This window comes from Lithobates pipiens, unplaced genomic scaffold (assembly GCF_037356315.1).
Source record: "Lithobates pipiens isolate NorthernLeopardFrog02 unplaced genomic scaffold, aLitPip1_a1.2 Scaffold_1, whole genome shotgun sequence".
Taxonomy (NCBI): Eukaryota; Metazoa; Chordata; class Amphibia; order Anura; family Ranidae; genus Lithobates; species Lithobates pipiens.
The window spans coordinates 241246610-241271405 of NW_027507685.1; the positions used below are offsets into that span (position 1 = coordinate 241246610).

The 24796-nt window shown below is 47.6% G+C and overlaps 1 protein-coding gene across 1 annotated transcript in view; it reads right to left on the bottom strand.

The window, feature by feature from the left end:
- Positions 1-431: 431 nt before the first annotated feature.
- The window catches only part of LOC143986242 (butyrophilin subfamily 1 member A1-like), a 187438-nt gene continuing 163073 nt past the window's right edge, over positions 432-24796 (bottom strand). Inside the window, exons 4-9 of the mRNA XM_077484776.1 lie at positions 22198-22314; positions 20163-20183; positions 15756-15776; positions 11292-11318; positions 5449-9422; positions 432-2976 (exon numbers count right to left, since the gene is read on the bottom strand). Of these exons, the coding sequence (XP_077340902.1) occupies positions 8884-9422; positions 11292-11318; positions 15756-15776; positions 20163-20183; positions 22198-22314 (725 nt within the window). The 3' untranslated portion in view covers positions 432-2976; positions 5449-8883. The remainder of the gene's footprint in view (positions 2977-5448; positions 9423-11291; positions 11319-15755; positions 15777-20162; positions 20184-22197; positions 22315-24796) is intronic.

Here is a 24796-nt window from a genome sequence, read left to right on the forward strand (position 1 = left end):
AGAAAAGAGCGTTGTTGCAATGTTTGTTGACAAATGCAGGATTGCCTTTAGATGTGTGTAGTAATAAAGCACTCTGATGGCCCTTTTAAAAGTAAATCAGTCCACCAGTGACCAACGTCCAATATTTCGGGGTACGAAGACCCCCTAAGCATGGGGAATCTCTGACAAAGAAGTCCTATCTCCCGAAATGTTGGAGGAATGAAGATACACAGCTGACTGATATTTTATTACTTTATATTACTTTCATTACTATTTACTTTTATTATCTTTGATAATCTTTGTTATTGTACTTTGTATGTGGTTTGTTCTCGGTATCCTGCGCTCCATTGTATACATGTGATACTTTGTATGTGTTTCTTATCCCTCATCTGATCTGTAGGGAGCGTGTTGCTGTATCTATTACATACATTGTGATAAAAAGAAGAAATATGTTGTGATGGAAAAATAAAGCTTTATTGTCCAACATTTCACATTGACAGATGACATGTTTCCAGCTCTTTATTCTCAGCGCGTCTCCAGTAACGGCTCCTCGGGGTGACAACATTGTAGAAGGTGACACGTGACTTCTCATTGTTGCTTCCTGAGTCATCTTTGTCTGTATTTAATACATTCCAATTGTCTGACAGATAGAAGTGTGACCTACAACCGGCGGCATTTCATCGCAGCTGTCTCGCCAAAAACCGACACCACTCCTGGGGAAAAATCAACTACTGCTTGTGGGTGATCACTGTCATCTGTTTAATGGTGGCCACACGCAGAACGACTTTATATAGGATTGTATTATTATTACGACTGGAAGATCGAAAAGATCATTCGATGGGCCACACACATACGATTTATCTACACTATACTGCCAAAAGTAATGGGACACCTGCCTTTACACGCACGTGAACTTTAATGGCATCCCAGTCTTATGCCCTGTACACACGATAGGATTTTCTGACAACAAAACCGTGGATTTGTTTCCCAAGGATGTTGGCTCAAACTTGTCTTGCATACACACGGTCACACAAATGTTGTCGGAAATTCCAAACGTCAAGAATGCGGTGACGTACAAGACCTACGACGAGCCAAGAAAAATGAAGTTCAAGAGCCAGTGCGGCTCTTCTGCTTGATTCCAAGCATGCGTGGACTTTTGTGCGTCGGAATTGTGTACACACGCTCGGAATTTCCGACAACAAGTTTTTGTTGTTGGAAAATTTGAAACCTGCTGTCAAACATTTGTTGGCGGAAATTCCATCAACAAATGTTCTATGGAGCCCATGCATGGTCAGACTTTCCGACAACAAGCTCACATCCAACATTTGTTGTCGGAAAATCCTATCGTGTGTACATAAGTCCGTAGGGTTCAATATTGAGTTGGACCACCCTTTGCAGTTATAACAGCTTCAACTCTTCTGGCAAGGCCGTCCACCAGGGTTGCCAACCTCTGGTAGCATTTTTTACTGACAAAACATGGGAAATTTACTGGTGGAGCACATTTTTTACTGACAGCCTGAGAAATTACAGAAATGAAAATTTAACCACTTGCAGACCGGACCATTTTGCTGGTCAAAGACCAGACCACTTTTTGCGATTCGGCACTGCGTCGCTTTAACTGACAATTGCGCGGTCGTGCGAAGTGGCTCCCAAACAAAATTGACGTCCTTTTTTTCCCACAAATAGAGCTTTCTTTTGGTGGTATTTGATCACCCCTGCGGTTTTTATTTTTTGCGCTATAAACAAAAATAGAGCGACAATTTTGAAAAAAACGCATTATTTTTTACTTTTTGTTATAATAAATATCCCCCAAAAATATATAAAAAAAACATTTTTTTCCCTCAGTTTAGGCCGATACGTATTCTTCTACATATTTTTGGTTAAAAAAAATCGCAATAAGCGATTATTGATTGGTTTGCGCAAAAGTTATAGCGTTTACACAATAGGGATAGTTTTATAGCATTTTTATTAATAATTTTTTATTATTTTTTTTTTACTAGTAATGGCGGCGATCTGCGATTTTTATTGTGACTGCAACATTGTGGGGGACCCATCGGACATTTTTGGGACCATTGTCATTTATACAGTAATCACTGCTATATAAATGCAGTGATTCCTGTGTAAATGACACTGGCAGTGAAGGGGTTAACCAGTGGGTGGCAGTGTAGGGGTTAAGTGTTCCTAGGGGCGTGTTACTAACTGTGGGGGGGGTTGGGCTTTCATTTAGTGTACACTGATCTCTGCTCCAATCACATGGAGCAGAGATCAGCGTCACTAGTTGCTAGGCAGAATGGAGAAATGTTGTTTATACAGCATTTCCTCCATTCAGCCGCTCCGTGAGACGATCGCGGGGATGCCCGCGGCGATCGAGTCCGCGGGTCCCGCGACCGGACTCACGGGGGGTCCCGACCAGCGCGGGAGCGCGCCACCGGCGGCGCGCTCCCGATGGCAGGGCGGCATCGAATATTGGACGTACCTGTACGCCAATATGCCTGCCCGTGCCATTCTGTCGACGTACATCATCGTGCGCTGGTCGGGAAGTGGTTAAACAGTATAAACATGATATGGAAACACTGACAATACCTATAATAGAGTAATTTGCTTGATTTAAAAAGTCAACACACCATGAAATTATCAGCCCCTGATATTTACTGCCAGTTGTAAAAATAAATAACAGATTTTTACAAACTGTCAGTAAATTTACTGGTGGTTGGCAACCCTGCTGTCCACAAGGTTTAGGAGATGTGTCTATGGGAATGTTTGACCATTCTTCTACAAGCGCATTTGTTAGGTCAGGCACTGGTTAGTAGGATTTTCCCTGATTGTTATTGTTTTACCGACACTAGGACTGTCTGCACATGACTCCCAGTCCTTACTCCATGTCCCTGGGTAACTGTCTCAGAAGACATCAGCACGTTGTGCTCTTGGGCTTTAATTACATCTATGGCCAGATCATGTGTTGGTTCATTGTCTATGGGGCAGTGCTGAATGGTAACTCTCAGGCCGCGTACACACGCGCGGACTGTTCGCCCAACCTTGTTCGGCAAACAGTTTGTCAAACAGTCCGCTCAAAATTTGTATGAGCGGACTTGCCCACACACGAGCGGACTGTTTGACGAACAAGGTTGGGCAAACAGTTCGCTCAACTTTTGAAATGAACGGACTCGCCCACGTAAGGAGGCGGCAAATCCGCCCATTTCAAGCGCGTGTACAGGTAGGCGGGGCCCGCGAAGGATACGTCGCGGGCTCCGCCGCCTGGAATGGGCTTAAAGGGGAACCCCAACGCCGAAAAAAATCGGCGTGGGGGTCCCCCCCAAGTCCACACCAGACCCTTGTCCGAGCACGCTACCCGGCCGGCCAGGAAAGGGGGGCGAGCGAGCGCGCCCCCCCTCCTGAGCCGTACCAGGCCGCGTGCCCTCAACATGGGGGGGTGCCTCGGGGAAGGGGGGGCCGCGCGGCCCCCCCACCCCAAAGCACCTTGTCCCCATGTTGATGAGGACAAGGGCCTCTTCCCGACAACCCTGGCCGTTGGTTGTCGGGGTCTGCGGGCGGGGGGCTTATCGGAATCCGGGAGCCCCCTTTAAGAAGGGGGCCCCCGGATACCGGCCCCCCACCCTATGTGAATGAGTATGGGGTACAATGTACCCCTACCCATTCACCTGTGAAATAAAGTACAATAAAACACACAACACAGAGAAAAAGTATTTTATTGCACAGCCGGGGGTCTTCCGTCTTCGGGGGTCTTCTCGCCGGACTCCTCCGCTATGTGTGTGTAGCTCTTTTGCCAGCGGAGGAGTCCGGCTTTCTTCCTCCCCGCCGCCGGCCTCTTCTCCCGACTTCGGGGGTCTTGTCCCCCTCTTCGGTTCTTCTGCCGGGCCACCGCGCCTGGTCCGGTGGCCCGGTCTTCTGCCGCCGTCTTCTGTCGCCGCCTTCGGTTCTTCTGCCGGGCCACCGCGCCTTCTTGTAGCTCTTTTACAGGCGGTGGCCCGGTCTTCTGTCGCCGCTGTCGTCGCCGCCGCCGCCGCCTTCCGTTCTTGTTCTTCTTCTTGTTCTTCTTCTTCTTCTCCTGGAGATGTTGACTCGACGAGCTCTCCGGCCGGAATGCCAGAGCCGCGCTGTGCGGTCACTTATATAGTGACAATGGGGCGGTGTCACATGGTATATGTCACATGGGTTGGTCACATGGGTTGATGTCACATGGGGACTATGACATCGTAAGGGGGCGGGGTCACCATGTGACCAACCCATGTGACATATACCATGTGACACCGCCCCATTGTCACTATATAAGTGACCGCACAGCGCGGCTCTGGCATTCCGGCCGGAGAGCTCGTCGAGTCAACATCTCCAGGAGAAGAAGAAGAAGAACAAGAAGAAGAACAAGAACGGAAGGCGGCGGCGGCGGCGACGACAGCGGCGACAGAAGACCGGGCCACCGCCTGTAAAAGAGCTACAAGAAGGCGCGGTGGCCCGGCAGAAGAACCGAAGGCGGCGACAGAAGACGGCGGCAGAAGACCGGGCCACCGGACCAGGCGCGGTGGCCCGGCAGAAGAACCGAAGAGGGGGACAAGACCCCCGAAGTCGGGAGAAGAGGCCGGCGGCGGGGAGGAAGAAAGCCGGACTCCTCCGCTGGCAAAAGAGCTACACACACATAGCGGAGGAGTCCGGCGAGAAGACCCCCGAAGACGGAAGACCCCCGGCTGTGCAATAAAATACTTTTTCTCTGTGTTGTGTGTTTTATTGTACTTTATTTCACAGGTGAATGGGTAGGGGTACATTGTACCCCATACTCATTCACATAGGGTGGGGGGCCGGTATCCGGGGGCCCCCTTCTTAAAGGGGGCTCCCGGATTCCGATAAGCCCCCCGCCCGCAGACCCCGACAACCAACGGCCAGGGTTGTCGGGAAGAGGCCCTTGTCCTCATCAACATGGGGACAAGGTGCTTTGGGGTGGGGGGGCCGCGCGGCCCCCCCTTCCCCGAGGCACCCCCCATGTTGAGGGCACGCGGCCTGGTACGGCTCAGGAGGGGGGGCGCGCTCGCTCGCTCGCCCCCCTTTCCTGGCCGGCCGGGTAGCGTGCTCGGACAAGGGTCTGGTGTGGACTTGGGGGGGACCCCCACGCCGATTTTTTTCGGCGTTGGGGTTCCCCTTTAAGCCCATTCCAGGCGGCGGAGCCCGCGACGTCTCCTTCGCGGGCCCCGCCTACCTGTACACGCGCTCGAAATGGGCGGACTTTCCGAGCGGGAACAGTCCGCTCATTTCGAAAGTACAGCGGACAAGCCCACACACGGGCGGACTGTTCGCTCAAACACAGTTTCAGCGGACAGTTTTTCGGAATTTCCGAAAGACTTTGTCCGTCCAACTGTCCGCTGAAACTGTCCGCTGAAAGCCCACACACGAGCGGACTGTCCGCCCAAACACTGTTCAGCGGACAAGGTTGGGCGAACAGTCCGCCCGTGTGTACGCGGCCTCAGAGAACTCTCAGAGAACCAAACAATCGCTATGGTTAGAAGGCCTTTCCTGAATGTTGTTGATTTCCCAACACTGGGACAGTCCTTACTCCATGGTCCTGGGTAACTGTCTCAGAAGACACCAGAATGTGGTCACCTATGGCATCAATGACATCCATGGCCAAATCTAGTTTATGGGCAGATTTGGTTTAGATAAGGCAACTGATGAATGGATTGTTGGACCTGGTTGGTTGATGTAGGGTAAAACAAGGCACTTTTATAAATGGAATTCTCTTTAAGGGCCTGATGGGCTTTATGCTTGTGTCAATGTCATCAGTTTGAGACCCTTCTGAGATCATTGACTGATAAGTTCATCTGCAGCTGACCTCCTTCTCATCTGCATTTGACTTCACTTGGGTTTGTTTAGGCTTGCAAAACCAACAAAGGCCCATCAACAAAAGCTTCAAAGTAGACTTTCCCAATCAGGATTCCATGAAATCCTGGGGTTCCACCAGCGGTTGAGAAGAGTTCCTTAACTTATATCTTCCTACGTAACACTTACGTGTGTCGGAAAGAGGGTGCCCCACACACACACACACACACATCCATGGACAGCGCGCTCCCAGCCAAAGGCAGCTCCCAGTCTCTAATAATAATTGGGAACAGACAGGACTGTCTCCCCATCTTGTGACCACTTTGATAACCATTCACAGTGGTCATGTTCTTGCCACCCCTTGGGCATAATAATTTGGTTAAAGGGATGCTGGAGCTGGGAGGGAAGGGGTTGAGCAGTGAGCAATGGTGGATTGATCTCTCACCTACAATGACCACCAACACATAAGGGGTCACTTCTACACTGACCACCATTATGAACGGTACCTCGTATATGTGCTGAAATCTGTGCTGGACTGACTAGATCAGTCGCTAGTCATAGATGGGTGGTAATATGGGCGAGTAGGAGGAATTCCTCCTAGTAGGTTATGCCCAATATTGAATAATGGCGGTGAATGGGGTTTGGGCTGCTGCCCTTTTGGTATGATCTTATGATTGTTTCCGCATGTAGACTTGGACAAGTAGGAAGGAAGGAGTGCCTAGCGTCCATAGAAATACGAGTTCAATGGTAAATAAAAAAGATGTTTATTGGAAGTGGCGATCAAGTCTATGCTGCCCCAGCAACCACAGCTTTCATTTTGCCAGTTTATTTTATGAAACCCTGCAAATAGGTATCCGGCTTGGAAACTTTTCCTTCCTGCTTTTCCAAGTCACTATTATGATGAAGGGGCATTTTTCCGTTGACCACCAATGTAAAGGAACATTACAATTTTCACAGTTTTTGTTTCCTTTTTTTTGTCCGTCATTTGTTTCATTTAATTGTTTTTGGCCATACAGAGTAGGGGGGGTGTTGTAAAATAATCTGCTATGGCTGTTCAATATTCTACTTATACCTGTTCTACAAATTACCGATCGGGGGTTCCCTGACACCTCAACATTATTTCAAGGGTTCCTCTGGGGTGAAATAGGTTGAGAACCAGTTTTAAAGTGAACCTGTGCTTTGCCCATGCAAGTCATATAAATATGTCTACTTGTATGCCCCCCCCCCCCTCCACAACAAGACATACCCACCTTTCCTTCATCCCCAATCACCCTCCATCCCACCACATCTTCAGGAGTGAAGAGAAATACTTCAAGGTCTGGGGAGATTTCAACTTGCACCCCTTGTTCCCATGTGACAATAATGGTCAATTACAATTCTCTGAATTACAGACCAGTTAGCCTAACATCAATAGTATGTAAACTCTTGGAAAGGGATGATAAGGGACTATATACAAGATTTTAGTAATGAGAACGGCATCATTAGCAGTAATCAGCATGGATTCATGAAGAATCATTCTTGCCAAACCAATCTACTAACCTTCTATGAGGAGGTGAGTTGCTATCTAGATAAAGGAAGGCCCGTAGACGTGGTGTATCTGGATTTTGCAAAATCATTTGACACAGTTCCCCATAAACGTTTACTGTACAAAATAAGGTCTGTTGGCATGGACCGTAGGGTGAGTACATGGATTGAAAACTGGCTACAAGGGCGAGTTCAGAGGGTAGTGATAAATGGGGAGTAGGGTGGTGATAAATGGGGAGTACTCGGAATGATCAGGGGTGGGTAGTGGGGTCCCCCAGGGTTCTGTGCTGGGACCAATCCTATTTCATTTGTTCATAAATGACCTGGAGGATGGGGATGGGGTAAACAGTTCAATCTCTGTATTTGCAGACGATACTAAGCTAAGCTGGGCAATAACTTCTCCGCAGGATGTGGAAACCTTGCAAGAAGATCTGAACAAATGAATGGGGTGGGCAACTACATGGCAAATGAGGTTCAATGTAGAAAAATGTGAAATAATGCATTTGGGTGGCAACATTTTTTTATGCAATCTATACACTGGGGGGAGAACCTCTGGGGGAATCTAGGATGGAAAAAGACCTGGGGGTCCTAGTAGATGCAATGCCAAGCTGCTGCTAACAAAGCAAACAGAATATTGGTATTAAAAAATGGGATCAACTCCAGAGATAAAACGATAATTTTCCCGCTCTACAAGACTCTGGTCCGGCCGCACCTGGAGTATACTGTCCAGTTCTGGGCACCAGTCCTCAGGAAGGATGTACTGGAAATGGAGCGAGTACAAAGAAGGGCAACAAAGCTAATAAAGGGTCTGGAGGATATTAGTTATGAGGAAAGGTTGCGAGCTCTGAACTTATTCTCTCTGGAGAAGAGACGCTTGAGACGGGGGATATGATTTCAATATACAAATACCGTACTGGTGACCCCACAATAGGGAGAAAACTTTTTCGCAGAAGGGAGTTTAACAAGACTCGTGGCAACTCATTAAAATTAGAAGAAAAGAGGTTTAACTTTAAACTATGTAGAGGGTTCTTTACTGTAAGAGCGGCAAGGATGTGGAATTCCCTTCCACAAGCGGTGGTCTCAGTGAGGAGCATCGATAGTTTCAAGAAACTATTAGATAAGCACCTGAACGACCGCAACATACAGGGATATACAATGTAATACTGACATATAATCACACACATAGGTTGGACTTGATGGACTTGTGTCTTTTTTCGACCTCACCTACTATGTAACTAAGGTGCTCGGGGATTGGCTGCTCAGGCTGGTAGTCCTCAATCTTGTGTAAATTCCTAATTGCAGCCTATGGAACTCACAGGGTTTCCTCTTCTCAATTCCTTGTCGAGGAGGAAAGAGGAGATATGTGTAACCAGCATTAAAATGAACCTGTTGCAATTAATGCGGAAAAGCCTGCAGTACCACTGAATGGTTACATTCTGGCATAGTCCTAACAGTAGCTGGTTCATGATTGTTGACCATTGGTCATTGATCATCTCATTGGTTGATGTGAATTGTACATTACTCTACTCGGTTTATTCAGTATGTTTCGGTGCCACACTAACCCCCATTTTGACCTTTTAATCGCATTGTGCCGCCATTTTTGCCAAGCCAGAAGAATGGCAGGACACTTTCCCTTCCCTGACCTACATCAGTGAAGGAATAGAGCATATCCCAGCTTCTGGGGTTATAGAAGGTGAGCTTCCTTGGACCTGACAGATTGAGGTAGACCCCAACTTTCTGCAAGGTGCCTCCCGCTATGGGCAATGGGCTCTCCTGTGTGTCCAGGGCTGTAAAGGCCTCCGTAAATCGGGAGATGCACCAAATCAGCGTCTGGGGGCGAAACATGTAGGCATCACCGCTTCTTTGCAGTTTTGGAGAAGCGACGCCAACCGCCCACTCCAGTCCATCTCCCACCTCCACCTCCCAGTAGTGGCAGTCCTGGGTAAAGGCTGGGAAGCCAAGGCAGCAACGTTCAGTCTCGAAACGGGCATTGCTAAGTGTGGGCATGTCGGGAGGAGGCTGGTTCATGAGGGTTTGGAAGTCCTCGGTGACGGACAGCTCTGGATGGGCGGTCTCGGGGAGGAAGGTGATGAACTCTGCAAGAGAACAGCAAAGGTACTGATGAGTCTCCCTATATTTTTTTAGTTGTTTTCCTAAAGCTGAACTCTGGGCACAAAAAATATTTATTTAAATATTTTCCTTAAGGATGAACTTCAGTGTTTTCATTGTTCTTTACCCCCGAGGAGCCAGACTACATGTAATACTTTTTCCCATGTTCCTTCCTCCTTTGTAAGCCTGACTACAAGGCTGTACATGACGTGCCCCATCCATAGTGGCCGTCCAACAACATAGCCAGCAAGGAGATGGCTAACTGATAATTGAGTGGCCCCGTACATCCTCTTGTGGGGTCCCTCAGCGGCTCTCGCGGCTCCTCCCCGCATCAGATAAACCCCCTAGAAGAAGCGCTCTCTCGGGGGGGGGGGGGGGGGGGTTATTTTGCGGGCATGCTCCTGAGTCCAGCATTTGCGTCCATAGACACGAATGTTGGACTCGGCCCCGCCCCCAGCGCTCACGTCATTGGATTTGATTGACAGCAGCGGGGGGCCAATGGCTGCGCTGCTGTCAATCTATCCAATCAAGAACCGAGATCCTCCGTGGAGAGAGGGAAAGCGTGTCTTTGCCCACAGAAATACGGGGCTCAGGTAAGTGAAATGAGGGGCTGGGGGGGGGCGGTCAATGGGATAGGATGCATTAAGGTGAAAAAACACAAGGGTTTACAACTCCTTTAATCTTAACCCCTGAACTCTGTTATTTAATCCTGATCCATCAACTCTGTGCCTAACTTAATTCTGCCCCCTGCCCCATGTGCATTACTTAATCCTAAATCCTGACCCCAGCACTCAGTGTGTTACTTACTCCTGACCCCAGCACCCTGTGTGTTACTTACTCCTGACCCCAGCACCCTGTGTATTACTTACTCCTGACCCCAGGACCCTGTGTGTTACTTACTCCTGACCCCAGGACCCTGTGTGTTACTTACTCCTGACCCCAGCACCCTGTGTGTTACTTACTCCTGACCCCAGGACCCTGTGTGTTACTTACTCCTGACCCCAGCACCCTGTGTGTTACTTACTCCTGACCCCAGCACCCTGTGTATTACTTACTCCTGACCCCAGCACCCTGTGTGTTACTTACTCCTGACCCCAGCACCCTGTGTGTTACTTACTCCTGACCCCAGCACCCTGTGTGTTACTTACTCCTTACCCCAGGACCCTGTGTGTTACTTACTCCTGACCCCAGGACCATGTGTGTTACTTACTCCTGACCCCAGCACCCTGTGTGTTACTTACTCCTGACCCCAGCACCCTGTGTGTTACTTACTCCTGACCCCAGCACCCTGTGTGTTACTTACTCCTGACCCCAGCACCCTGTGTATTACTTACTCCTGACCACAGCACCCTGTGTGTTACTTACGCCTGACCCCAGGACCCTGTGTGGTACTTACTCCTGACCCCAGGGCCCTGTGTGTTACTTACTCCTGACCCCAGCGCCCTGTGTATTACTTACTCCTGACCCCAGCATGTGTGTTACTTACTGCAGACCCCAGCTCCCTGTGTGTTGCGTACTCCTGACTCCAGCACCCTGTGTGTTACTTACTCCTGACCCCAGCACCCTGTGTGTTACTTACTCCTGACCCCAGCACCCTGTGTATTACTTACTCCTGACCACAGCACCCTGTGTGTTACTTACGCCTGACCCCAGGACCCTGTGTGGTACTTACTCCTGACCCCAGGGCCCTGTGTGTTACTTACTCCTGACCCCAGCATGTGTGTTACTTACTGCAGACCCCAGCTCCCTGTGTGTTGCGTACTCCTGACTCCAGCACCCTGTGTGTTACTTACTCCTGACCCCAGGATCCTTTGCATTATTTAATGCTGACGGTCTGGAATCTGGAAGACACTTACCTGGACTCATCACAGCTTTCCTCCAATCTAAAATCAGACAACACAGTCATTAAAGAGAACCTGTCATCAACTCAAAAAAATTCAGGTAAATTAAAATTTTCAGATACAGTAAATTAAGTAAGTTTTATTCACTTACGATGTGTCTCTGTACCTGCTAAAACATTTGACCAATCCAGGAAGAGTCAGTTCCCTAGGACCGCCCCCTGCTTACCTGCACATCATTATATATATATATATATATATATATATATATATATATATATATATATATATATATATACTGTATAATATTTAGGGGGTTTTATGTAATCTTCAGGCCTAAAATAATTTTTTAACCAGTTCAGGACCACCCGCAATGTACTGCAGACGGGCACAACGACGTACCTGTACGTCACTGGCCCCTTTTGGGTACAGGGTGTGCGCATGGGCCCCCACCCCGCTGACACCTGCTGTGATTGGACACAATGGGATTTTGTCAGCAGGTCCCGGCCAATGATTCATGTGCAGGAAACCTCCTGAGCGCCTGTGTCCAATCACAGACCAGAGCCCAGTGCTGTTAAACAACACAGGGCTCTGTACGGAGGGAACAGTCTCTCTGTTCCTTCTCACTGCTAAGCAAAAGAGATTTTTTGTAGAATAATACATACATAATACATAATACACACATTAACACTGGTTAGGCATCAGTGGCGGCTGTAGCTCAATATTTTGGAGGGGCAAACAAACCTAGGCCCCTTAACTCGCACTACCACACGCTGCAACCCCCCCCCCCCCACAGGAGACAGACGGGAAGGTGGTGATCAGTGGCCTTACCTTAGGAGGCCGATGACGAGGTGGTGCTGGATCCAGGTAGGGCTCCTGGAAGCTTAAAGAGGCTGCTGCTGCCGCTCTGCTCCTCCGCCTGCCCTCCTCGCTCCAGCTTGCAGAAGCGGGGGCCATTGCTTCTCCTCCCAGCCGAACAGGACACCCTAAGGCCAACTGGGTCTCAGGACCCGTTTACTGATTGGCCGGGAGGAGAATCAGGAAGACAATAGCGAATGTTAATTCACTATTGTCACACAACTGAGTGAGCCCAGGGCGCAGTGCTCTGAGCCCTGAGCCCACCCTTTTTTTAAGCCAATTAGAGCCTCAGGCTCTAATCATGTGCTTAAAAACAAAAAAAAAACATTGAAATCCATGCGTCCGGCGCCCTGCATTTAAATTAGGGGCCGGGCGCATAGATAGGGGGGGCACCTCTAATGCAGCGGTCGTCACTGTTAGGCGCACAGGTAACCTCATGATTACCCCGAGATGTTAACCCCTTCCCAGCCAGTGTCATTAGTACAGTGACAGTGTATAATATTATCACTGATCGCTGTATTAGTGTCACTGGTGATGTCAGTGGCAGTTTCCCCTCCAGCGTCAGTTAGTGTCAGATTATCCGCCGCACTACCGCAGCCATATTATAAGTTGCTAATCGCCGTTTTAGTATTAAAAAAAGAAATACAAATTCCAGTATATATACCATCATTCATAGACGCTAAGGCTCAGTTCACATATATGCGAATCGGATGCGTTTTAATCGCACCCTATTCGCATAACATGGGAACTAACTGAAGCTGCTTTCGATAGAGCCGGTTCATACATGTCCGGGGCGGCCGCAATACATTTTTGAAAGTGGTCCTGTGCGATTTTTGGGTCCGGTTCAGGTGCAAATTCAAGTAAAAACCGCACCAGACTCCGGACTGCAAACGGACACGTGTGAACCCAGCCTAACCAACAATACACACTTATTGGGATTTTTTTTTTTTTTTTATTTACCCAAAAATATGCAGCAGAATACATTTTGGCTAAAATTTTATGAAGAAATTTAATTTTTTATTCAGTAGAAAGTAAAATATATTGTTTTTCTCCTTCATTTTTAGTCTTTTTTTTGTTTATAAAATAAAAAAATAAAAAAACCCCTGTGGCAATCAAATACCACCAAAAGAAATCTCTATTTGTGTGAAAAAAAATTATATCAATTTAATTTGGGTATAGTGTTGCATGACCGTGCAATTACCAGTCAATATAGCGCAGTGCTGAATAGCAGAAAACAACCTGGTCATCAAGGGGTTAAACCCGGGCACAAGAAAGAAAAAAATAAATTGTCCCCGACAACGAAAGGGTTAAAAGAGTCTGAATCACGCATTGCCCAGCCTTTAGTATGAGCCCCCCACTTTACTCCCCCCAGCCCTTAGTATGAGCCTCCCACTTTACTCCCCCAAGCCCTTAGTATGAGCCCCCCACTTTACTCCCCCCAGCCCTTAGTATGAGCCCCCCACTTTACTCCCCCCAGCCCTTAGTATGAGCCTCCCACTTTACTCCCCCAGCCCTTAGTATGAGCCTCCCACTTTACTCCCCCAAGCCCTTAGTATGAGCCCCCCACTTTACTCCCCCAGCCCTTAGTATGAGCCCCCCACTTTACTCCCCCAAGCCCTTAGTATGAGCCCCCCACTTTACTCCCCCCAGCCCTTAGTATGAGCCCCCCACTTTACTCCCCCCAGCCCTTAGTATGAGCCCCCCACTTTACTCCCCCCAGCCCTTAGTATGAGCCCCCCACTTTACTCCCCCCAGCCCTTAGTATGAGCCCCCCACTTTACTCCCCCCCAGCCCTTAGTATGAGCCCCCCAGTTTACTCCCCCCCAGCCTTTAGTATGAGCCCCCCACTTTAATCCCCCCCAGCCCTTAGTATGAGCCCCCCACTTTACTCCCCTCCAGCCCTTAGTATGAGCCTCCCACTTTACTCCCCCCAGCCCTTAGTATGAGCCTCTCACTTTACTCCCCCCAGCCCTTAGTATGAACACCCCACTTTACTCACCCCCAGCCCTTAGTATGAGCCTCCCACTTTACTCCCCCAAGCCCTTAGTATGAGCCCCCCACTTTACTCCCCCCCAGCCCTTAGTATGAGCCCCCCACTTTACTCACCCCCAGCCTGTAGTATGAGCCTCCCTCTTTACTCCCCCCCAGCCCTTAGTATGAGCCCCCCACTTTACTCCCCCCCAGCCCTTAGTATGAGCCTCCCACTTTACTCCCCCCAGCCCTTAGTATGAGCCTCCCACTTTACTCCCCCCAGCCCTTAGTATGAGCACCCCACTTTACTCACCCCCAGCCCTTAGTATGAGCCCCCCACTTTACTCCCCCCAGCCCTTAGTATGAGCCCCCACTTTACTCACCCCCAGCCCTTAGTATGAGCCTGCCACTTTACTCCCCCCAGTCCTTAGTATGAGCCTCCCACTTTATTCCCCCCAGCCCTTAGTATGAGCCCCCCACTTTACTCCCCCCCAGCCCTTAGTATGAGCCTCCCACTTTACTCCCCCCAGCCCTTAGTATGAGCCTCCCACTTTACTCCCCCAAGCCCTTAGTATGAGCCCCCCACTTTACTCCCCCCAGCCCTTAGTATGAGCCCCCCACTTTACTCCCCCCAGCCCTTAGTATGAGCCTCCCACTTTACTCCCCCAGCCCTTAGTATGAGCCTCCCACTTTACTCCCCCAAGCCCTTAGTATGAGCCCCCCACTTTACTCCCCCAGCCCTTAGTATGAGCCCCCCACTTTACTCCCCCAAGCCCTTAGTATGAGCCCCCCACTTTACTCCCCCCAGCCCTTAGTATGAGCCCCCCACTTTACTCCCCCCAGCCCTTAGTATGAGCCCCCCACTTTACTCCCCCCAGCCCTTAGTATGAGCCCCCCACTTTACTCCCCCCAGCCCTTAGTATGAGCCCCCCACTTTACTCCCCCCCAGCCCTTAGTATGAGCCCCCCAGTTTACTCCCCCCCAGCCTTTAGTATGAGCCCCCCACTTTAATCCCCCCCAGCCCTTAGTATGAGCCCCCCACTTTACTCCCCCCCAGCCCTTAGTATGAGCCTCCCACTTTACTCCCCCCAGCCCTTAGTATGAGCCTCTCACTTTACTCCCCCCAGCCCTTAGTATGAACACCCCACTTTACTCACCCCCAGCCCTTAGTATGAGCCTCCCACTTTACTCCCCCAAGCCCTTAGTATGAGCCCCCCACTTTACTCCCCCCCAGCCCTTAGTATGAGCCCCCCACTTTACTCACCCCCAGCCTGTAGTATGAGCCTCCCTCTTTACTCCCCCCCAGCCCTTAGTATGAGCCCCCCACTTTACTCCCCCCCAGCCCTTAGTATGAGCCTCCCACTTTACTCCCCCCAGCCCTTAGTATGAGCCTCCCACTTTACTCCCCCCAGCCCTTAGTATGAGCACCCCACTTTACTCACCCCCAGCCCTTAGTATGAGCCCCCCACTTTACTCCCCCCAGCCCTTAGTATGAGCCCCCACTTTACTCACCCCCAGCCCTTAGTATGAGCCTGCCACTTTACTCCCCCCAGTCCTTAGTATGAGCCCCCCACTTTACTCCCCCCAGTCCTTAGTATGAGCCCCCCACTTTATTCCCCCCAGCCCTTAGTATGAGCCCCCCACTTTACTTACCCACTTCTGAGCACAGCTCACCTGGATGACCACAAACAGAGAAAAAAAGACGATTAAAATTCCACCAGAGCGTGAACAAAGACAGAAAAATAAATCGCTTTTCTATGCAAATCATTTTCTAACTCATCAATATTAAAATCTGACCTTTGTATTTCAATCCGCAGACTGTCACTTTCTAAATAGATCAAAAAATTCAAATGTCGCTTCCTTTCAATATGGTGACCCCGGGGCGTCCGCTCTGCAATCCGCTGGTCTATAAGAGGCTCCCAGAAATAATAATTCTTCCTCGTGTGATTGGTCCGTGGCTTGCCCCAAAACTGGTGAGATACCCCCATCCCCTCCCCCCCCCCCCCCCCGGGCTCATCCCCTCCACAAAGGACTCATTCTGCATAATACCATTGAGATTGCCTGGGTGGTGATTGTTCTGTCCCTCTTATATGCATTTTCTTTCTGTGTGTTGTACGGTATCAGGTTGCTATTGTTCTTATGCATGCTGATATCTAGTGGTGGTTTAGGGCCATCACGGCATTGGATTTGGCATCTCCCTCTATTTTCCCCTCCTGTTTAGTGCTAGTTAGTTCTGTCCCTCCTTTATGTAATTTTTTTTCCTGTTGTAGTATTGTACTGTATCAGGTTTCTATTGGTTTTATGTATGCTGACATCTAGTGGTAGTTAAGGGGCATCGCAGCATTTGATTTAGTATCTCCCTCTGTTTTCCCTTCCTGTTTAGTGCTAGTTAGTCCTCTCTCTCCTTTATATAATTTATTTTCTGTTGTGGTATTGTACTGTATCAGGCTGCTATTGTTCTTATGTATGCTGACATAGTGGTGGTTTGGGGCTGTCACAGCATTGGATTAAGTATCTCCCTCTGTTTTTCCTGTCCTGTTTAGTGCTAGTTAGTTCTGTTGTGGTATTGTACTGTATCAGGCTGCTATTGTCCTTATGTATGCTGACATCTAGTGGAGGTTTTGAAGGGGAGAAAGGGGGAAGGAGGGGGAAAGGGGTTGCAGGGGGGGGGGGGGGTGGTGGGTAAATCAGAGAAGAAGAAAGGGGGGGGGGGAAAGGAGGACGGGTGAATGACCAAAACGGCAAAAGAAGAGGTGGGATGGGGAAGAAGAAAGGGGGGAGGGGGAAGAGGGGGCAAAGGGGGAAAAGGGAAGTTTGGGGGGATGGAGGTGAGAGGAGAGGGGGGGAAAAAGGGGAAAGAAATGGAGAAGGGAAGGGGGCAAAAAGGGGGGGGTGAAAAAATGGGGAAAGGGGGAGAAGAGGGGGGAGGAAAAAGAAGGGGGGAAGAAAAGGGGGGAAACAAGGGGAGAAAGGAAGGGGGGAATTATGGGGGGTGGAGGTTTGTTGTTGGGGAGGTGGGTGGTGGGGGGGTTTGGCTTGTTCAGCTTGGTGATGTGGAATTACAGCACATCCCAGCCCCCACCACTGGAGATACCTCGTGTATGGTCTCTCTGCTTGCCTCTCCTCTTTTTGTCTGTTGTGCTTTTTTCTCCCCCCCCGGAGTTTTGTATACATCCTTTGAATAGACTTTTAAAGCTATCTAAGCGGGTAGGTTATAATTCTTTTAACCATTAGGTATATTTGCACTCCCTTCTCCCCCCGCCCATTCCTCTCACCCCCATCTTCCCCCTCCCGCTTCACACCCCCGCTAAACCAATCCCCCCCACCATCCACCTCATTCCTTTCTACCCTTGTTTCCCCCCCACTTTTTTCTCCCCCCTCCCCCCCTTTTTTGCCTTCCTTCTCTCCTTTCTTTTCTTCCCCCTTTTTCCACCTATTCCCTCACCCCCATCTCCCCAACCTTCCCTTTTCCCCTTCCCCATCCCACCTCCCCTTTTATCGCCCCCCCCCACCTATTATTTTCCCGTTTTGGTCATTCACCTATCCTCACTAAACCAAACCCCCCTCCAGCCACCTCCCCAACAACAAACCCCCCACCCCCCATAATTTCCCCCTTCCTTTCTTCCCTTGTCCCCCCCCCCCTTTTTCTTTTTCTCTCGCCCCCCTTCTTTTTCCTCCCCCTCTCTTCTCCCACCTTCCCCTTTACCCTCCCTTTTTTTTGCCCCCCTGCCCTCACCACTCACCCCCACCTCTTCTTTTCCTGTTTTGGTCATTTACCCCTTCTCACTAAACCAAACCCCCCGACCAGCCTCCTCCCCAACAACAGACCCCCCCACCCCCATAACTTCCCCCTTCTTTTCTTGCCTTGTCCCCCCTTTTTCTTTTTCTTTCTCCCCCTTCTTTTTCCTCTCCCTCTCTTCTCCCACCTCCCCGCTTTACCCTCCCTTTTTTTGCCCTCCTCCCTTTCTTTGCCCTCCTCCCTTTCTTTCCCCTTCCCCATCCCGCCCCCCCCCCCCCACCTCTTCTTTTACTGTTTTGATCATTCACCCATCCTCACTAAACCAAACTCCTCCACCAGCCACCTCCCCAACAACAAACCCCCATTTCTCCCCTTCCTTTCTTTGCTTGCCCCCCCTTTTTCCTCCCCCTCTCTTCTCCCACCTCCCCCCTTTACCCCCCTCTTTTTGCCCCCCTGCCCTCCTCCCTTTCTTTCCCCTTTTTCCCTTCCCCATTCCGCCCCCCCACCTCTTCTTTTCCCATTTTGGTTATTCACCCGTCCTTCTTCTTCTTTTTTCCCCCCTCCCCTTCCTCCCTCTCCCTTTTCCCCAACAGCCCCCCTCCTCTGCACCCCCTTTCCCCTCCCCCCCCTCCTGGTGCACTATACAATCCCCATGGGTATTACTTTACCAACCATTCTGTATATATCTATTCATACCCCTATCTAGATTACATTTCCTCATAATACACTTTGTCCGCTGCGCACGCGCGGGGGGGGCCTATTGAACAGCCGGGCTGGCGACTGACCTGTTGCGTAAGCAACCTGTCAACATTACCTCTGAGCTCTATGTATATAGTATGCCTTTGTAATTATTTGATCGTGTGCTCTTGTGTCTTGTTTGATCATTTGTATTATAGATTATTCCTCCTGATGAAGCACTGTGTCCCCTGAAACTAGTAGAGGACTGGTCAATCTATGAGAAAACCCATCAACAGATACCTCTCAGGAAAACCTTTCAGTATTTGTATACTGCTTTTTTTTAAACCTTTTATTGTGATCGATGTATGTCTTTTTTATACGTAATAAATTATTACATTTTTACCTAAAATTTTGTTCTGTCCCTCCTTTATGTATTTTTATTTCTGTTGTGGTATTGTATTATATCAGTTAGCTGCTGTTTTTATGCATGCTGCCATCTAGTGGTGATTTAGGGTCATCACATTATTGGATTTGGTATTTCCCTCTGTATTCCCCTCCTGTTTAGTGCTAGTTAGTTCTGTCCCTTCTTTATGTATTTTTAGCTCTGTTGTGGTATTGTACTATATCAGTTAGCTGCTGTTTTTATGCATGCTGCCATCTAGTGGTGATTTAGGGTCATCGCATCATTGGATTTGGTATTTCCCTCTGTTTTCCCCTCCTGTTTAGTGCTAGTTAGTTCAGTCATAAGCAAGCAATACATTGTACAATTTAAAAAACCCTTCAACCGCGGGTTGAAGGAAAGAAAATGGCTAGATTCCTCCATCAACACTGACTGTGTTGATAAAAGGATAACCGGAACTTGGCTGGTCTGTACCTGGAATTGTTCTGACGAGTGCGTACACGCATGGGTTTGTATGTATAGAATTAATTTCCCAATTTTTTCAGTAAAGGTCGCCCAAGGATAATGCACTAGGCCAGTGCCCCCCCTGTTTGTTAATGGCTCCAGCTCGATGGGGGGATTCCATCCAGCTGTGAGATTGTTTTTCAGACAGGTGGAGGTTTCCCCTCCATCAGAATACAATGATCACTGCTGGCGGCTATAGCCCAAAATTTTTTTTTTAAAAACCCTGAAAGGCTGGTTGTACTAAAGTCGATTGATTGATCAACTTTGGTACAGCCATTCTGCCCAAACGCATCAAAATTCACCCGGTTCCTACTGAACGGACCTATTTTTAATCCATCTATGGGCGGCCATAACTAAATCCTCCCTGTTTTATTCCGTGTCCTCAGTCAGTGTTAGTTCTCAGAGAGGCAGGGGATAGTAAAATCTTTGTTTTTTTTTACACTTCGGAAGTCAATAAAAACATCCTCTGTGATGAAATTATTTGAAGTAGAACTGCATTAGAGTGAATGTCTGTGTTCGATCGATGAGTTATACTGCCTGTGGATGGTGCCAAGTCAGCAGGTGACCATACAGTCTGGGCAGACTGGGGTCCCGGAGGGATGCCAATGCATAAAGGGGCATTTGCAACAGAAGAGTAATATAGATAAGAGGAGAAAGGACATGGCCATAGAGAACGGTGTCCTTGCAATGTATATAGTTTACAGATAGAATGTATCAGTATAACTCCATAAAAGCTTACTCATTCTTGTCTGGAGTTCATCTACAAAAAAAAAAAAAAAGAATAAATAAATATTTAGAAAATGAGGGTAACCAATTGAATTAAGAAAATAATTATTTAGTATAGTGGACCTTTCAGTAAGTTTACAAGTCACAATATACAGTAACGGTACCATTGTTTTTTATATAAAAGCGCCAACTTTCATTATTAAAATGCGGTCCTTGAGCTCCAGACCACAAAATTTGTTCGTTCACCGTTTCATTCGTAAATTCAGAACTTGGAAATTCAGAACTTGGAAAATTCGGAACTTGGAAAATTTGGAAATTAGAAAATTTGGAAATTAGGAAATTTGGAAATTCGAAAATTTGGAAATTAGGAAATTTGGAAATTAGGAAATTTGGAAATTTGGAAATTAGGAAATTTGGGAAATTTGGAAATTTGGAAATTAGGAAATTTTGGAAATTTGGAAATTTGAAAATTTGAAAATCCGAAAATTCTAAAATTTGAAAATAAGAAAGAAAATCCGAAAATCTGAAAATTTTAAACAATTAACTTATAATAAATAACTATTAAATCTCCTCCACCTATTTCCCCACAATGGTCTTTTTCCTACATCTTTCCTTTCTCCTCAGTGTGGATTTCTTCTCTGTCTTTGCTTGTTTTTGATAGATAATAGATAATTAGATTTGTATAACTAATGATTGGTTGGTGTGTGGTGGAAGCTTGGGAGTAGTGGGGGAGGGAGAGGTAATATAAAACAATAATAGGTTTTCTTCTCTTTTTTTTTGTATTATACGATATTTCATGTCAATTTATGATCTTGTATGTTTTTAAATTTTGCAATATGAAAATGAATAAAAAGTAAATAGATTAAAAAAAAAAAAAAAATTATAGACATTGAAATTTCCTTTCAAATTTGGCTGTTAGTGAACGTAACAAATATTAATTTATCCAAAGTTTATAATTATTCGGAATACGAATATTTCGAAATAACGAATGCTGCATCTAAACGAATGGAACGTAACAAATTACTTTTTATTATTATTTATTATTATTAATTCGTTCTGCTCCATTTGTTTAGATTTGTTGTTTCAGATAATTTGTAACTTCGGATAAATTCCGAAACAACGAATGCCGCATCTAAACAAACAGAACAGAACAAATAATAACAATAATAAGTAATTTGTTACGTTCCATTGGTTTAGATGCGGCATTTATTATTTCGGATAATTGGTAACTTCAGATAAATTTGTATTTGTTCACTAACAGCCAAATCTGAAAGGGAATTCCAATACTTATAATTGAATAGTTTAGTAATAGTTAAGTTATTATTAGTTATTATTTCAGATTTTCACATTTTTTGGGTTTTCTAAATTTTTTTTCTTATTTTTTGATTTTCATTTTTTTGAATTCTCTTATTTTCGCATTTCCAAAATTTTCGGATTTTCAGAATTACGAAAAAAAATTCTGGACATCGAAAATTCGACATTTCAGAAATTCTTTTTTTTCTTTTTTCTTTTTAATTTCCAAATATTCTGAAAACTCAGTTAAATGGGTTTTCGTTAATTCAGATATTTCCAAATTAATTAATTTGTCGAAATTTGCTAAAAAAAACTATTTCGAACGAAACACATGTCTACAAGTCAATGACTTGGCCTAGACCAGTGATGGCGAACCTTGGCACCCCAGATGTTTTGGAACTACATTTCCCATGATGCTCATGCACTCTGCAGTGTAGTGGAGCATCATGGGAAATGTAGTTCCAAAACATCTGGAGTGCCAAGGTTCGCCATCACTGGCCTAGACTGAGTCAATGCCATCAATCTGCTGCAGGCAGTAGGGAGCATTTCCTCAGTCTGTCCCCCCCCCCAGATCACTCAGACTGTCCACTGTAACATTGTAACAAGTCACAAGGCTGCAGCAGGCCTGGGAGATGTAACGAATACTGGAAGTGACACATTATTGAGCATGCGTGCAATTCACATGAAGAAATATATCCGATGCAAGGTAGGTCCATTGTGGGGAACGGGTAAGTGCCGGCAATGTTTCTACTCACCTTTCTGGGTTCTCTGTTTTCTTTGAAGAAATATCATGACTGCTGCACCGACCAGGAACAGGGAAGTGACAAACAGGAAGGCATAGGCCCAAGAGGACAGCCGAGGGAACATTTCCTCTGTAGAGACAAACAGCCAATCACTGGTACATAGACATACAAACATACCACATATCCACAGACACAGTGCCTGCTTTACAATGATCCACCGAAAAATTTATTTGCGAGTTCAGCTAAGCTATTTATAAGTTATTCATCCTGTGAAACTGTGCGTCCATTCATTCTGTGGGAACGGGGGTCAAAATCGAACGTTATTAGGCTGTATTCTTTCCAGGTCGAATGTGTGGGAAAGAAATAATGATTTACTATAATGGTCAGCTCCATCTAGTGGCTGTATTGTCATCGTCAGCTCCATCTAGTGGCTGTATTGTCACCGTCAGCTCCATCTAGTGGCCGTATTGTCACCGTCAGCTCCATCTAGTGGCCGTATTGTCACGGTCAGCTCCATCTAGTGGCCGTATTGTCACGGTCAGCTCCATCTAGTGGCCGTATTGTCACCGTCAGCTCCATCTAGTGGCCGTATTGTCATTGTTAGCTCCATCTAGTGGCCATAATGCGGTATTTTCTTTGTTTCAACCTGGAAAGAAAACAGCCCAATACCATCAGATTTTGAATCCATTTGCACAGAGCGAACGTATATGCAGTTTCACAAGACGAATAGCCCTGCAAATTTTTTTTTTTTTTTATAAATACAGCTACATTACTTACATTGCTTGTATAGTAAGTGCAAAGCTAACATTTATCTGATCAGGAAGCATTGGGCCCTATGGCACAATTTTATGGGGGGCCCTCTGCTAGGTCTCGGAGCTGGCACTGCCGGCTGTGACAACACATCATTGATCTGGGTTTTAAAAGCGGCAGTAAACCCATCCATAAAACAGTTTCATTCTCGTCACGTGCCGGAAATGTAACCCCAGCCCCATTGGTTGTGCTCTCAACCGAACTGTCAAACCATCCAATGGCTGGTGTCATAACTGATCACATGTGCAGCATCATAGCAGTTGAAGATTAAACAGAGGCAAAGATGGCAACTTCCTTGGCTGAAAACGATAGGAGGGTTTACTTACAACTGAAGTCTGCCCAAATAAAGGATAGGTAAAAGGAGAGTAGTGATGGACGAACTTCCGACGGGACGTTTCGCGAACGCGAAACGCGAACGGACACAAACGTTCGCGAAAACGACCGTTCGCCGCGGGCTCCATTGACTTCAATGGGAGGCGAATTTCGCAAACCTTTAGGTCGAATTTGCGGCCACGGGGTAATTATTAGGGGGTAGCACGTAGTCCCACCACCTGGACAATAGCATAATACATGTATGAGGTGAATTTGGGATCGATAACTACAAGCATTTTTTTTTTATTTGGGAAATTGTTCTGACAATTCAGGACTATGGAGCTAATGAAGGCAATGGAGGAGAGGGAAGGTCAGGGACCAGGGTAGGCAAACAAGAGGGTGCAGGAGATACAGAGCACTGACAGCAGCACCGTAATACAGAGCACTGACATCAGCACCGTGACATACAGCGCTGACAGCAGCTCCGTGACATACAGCGCTGACAGCAGCTCCGTGACATACAGCGCTGACAGCAGCTCCGTGACATACAGCGCTGACAGCAGCTCCGTGACATACAGCGCTGACAGCAGCTCCGTGACATACAGCGCTGACAGCAGCACCGTGACATACAGCGCTGACAGCAGCTCCGTGACATACAGCGCTGACAGCAGCTCCGTGACATACAGCGCTGACAGCAGCTCCGTGACATACAGCACTGACAGCAGCTCCGTGACATACAGCGCTGACAGCAGCTCCGTGACATACAGCGCTGACAGCAGCACCGTGACATACAGCGCTGACAGCAGCTCCGTGACATACAGCGCTGACAGCAGCTCCGTGACATACAGCGCTGACAGCAGCTCCGTGACATACAGCGCTGACAGCAGCTCCGTGACATACAGCGCTGACAGCAGCTCCGTGACATACAGCGCTGACAGCAGCTCCGTGACATACAGCGCTGACAGCAGCTCCGTGACATACAGCGCTGACAGCAGCTCCGTGACATACAGCGCTGACAGCAGCTCCGTGACATACAGCGCTGACAGCAGCTCCGTGACATACAGCGCTGACAGCAGCACCGTAAGCAGCCCCAGGAGGAAGTCAGCACAGCACAGGGATGGTGTGATCCCCTCATAATAAGAACCCCCAGGAGGAAGTCAGCACAGCACAGGGATGGTGGGAGCCCCTCATAATAAGAACACCCAGGAGGAAGTCAGCACAGCACAGGGATGGTGGGAACCCCTCATAATAAGCAGCCCCAGTAGAAATATGACACCGCTCAACCTCTTCAAAGAGGAGGGTAGGGGCATATAGTACGGTGTGCTTTTTTGGGTCAGGGAAGTGAGCCAAATGAATTAAGAAGGTCTGTGTGCTTGATTCCAAAAATTGTTTATAGACATATACATGGTCTACTGATCACATGTGTTGAATTCCTCCGAGATCCATGCCTCATTCATTTTTAGAAATGTGAGGTAGTTAACACTGTGGT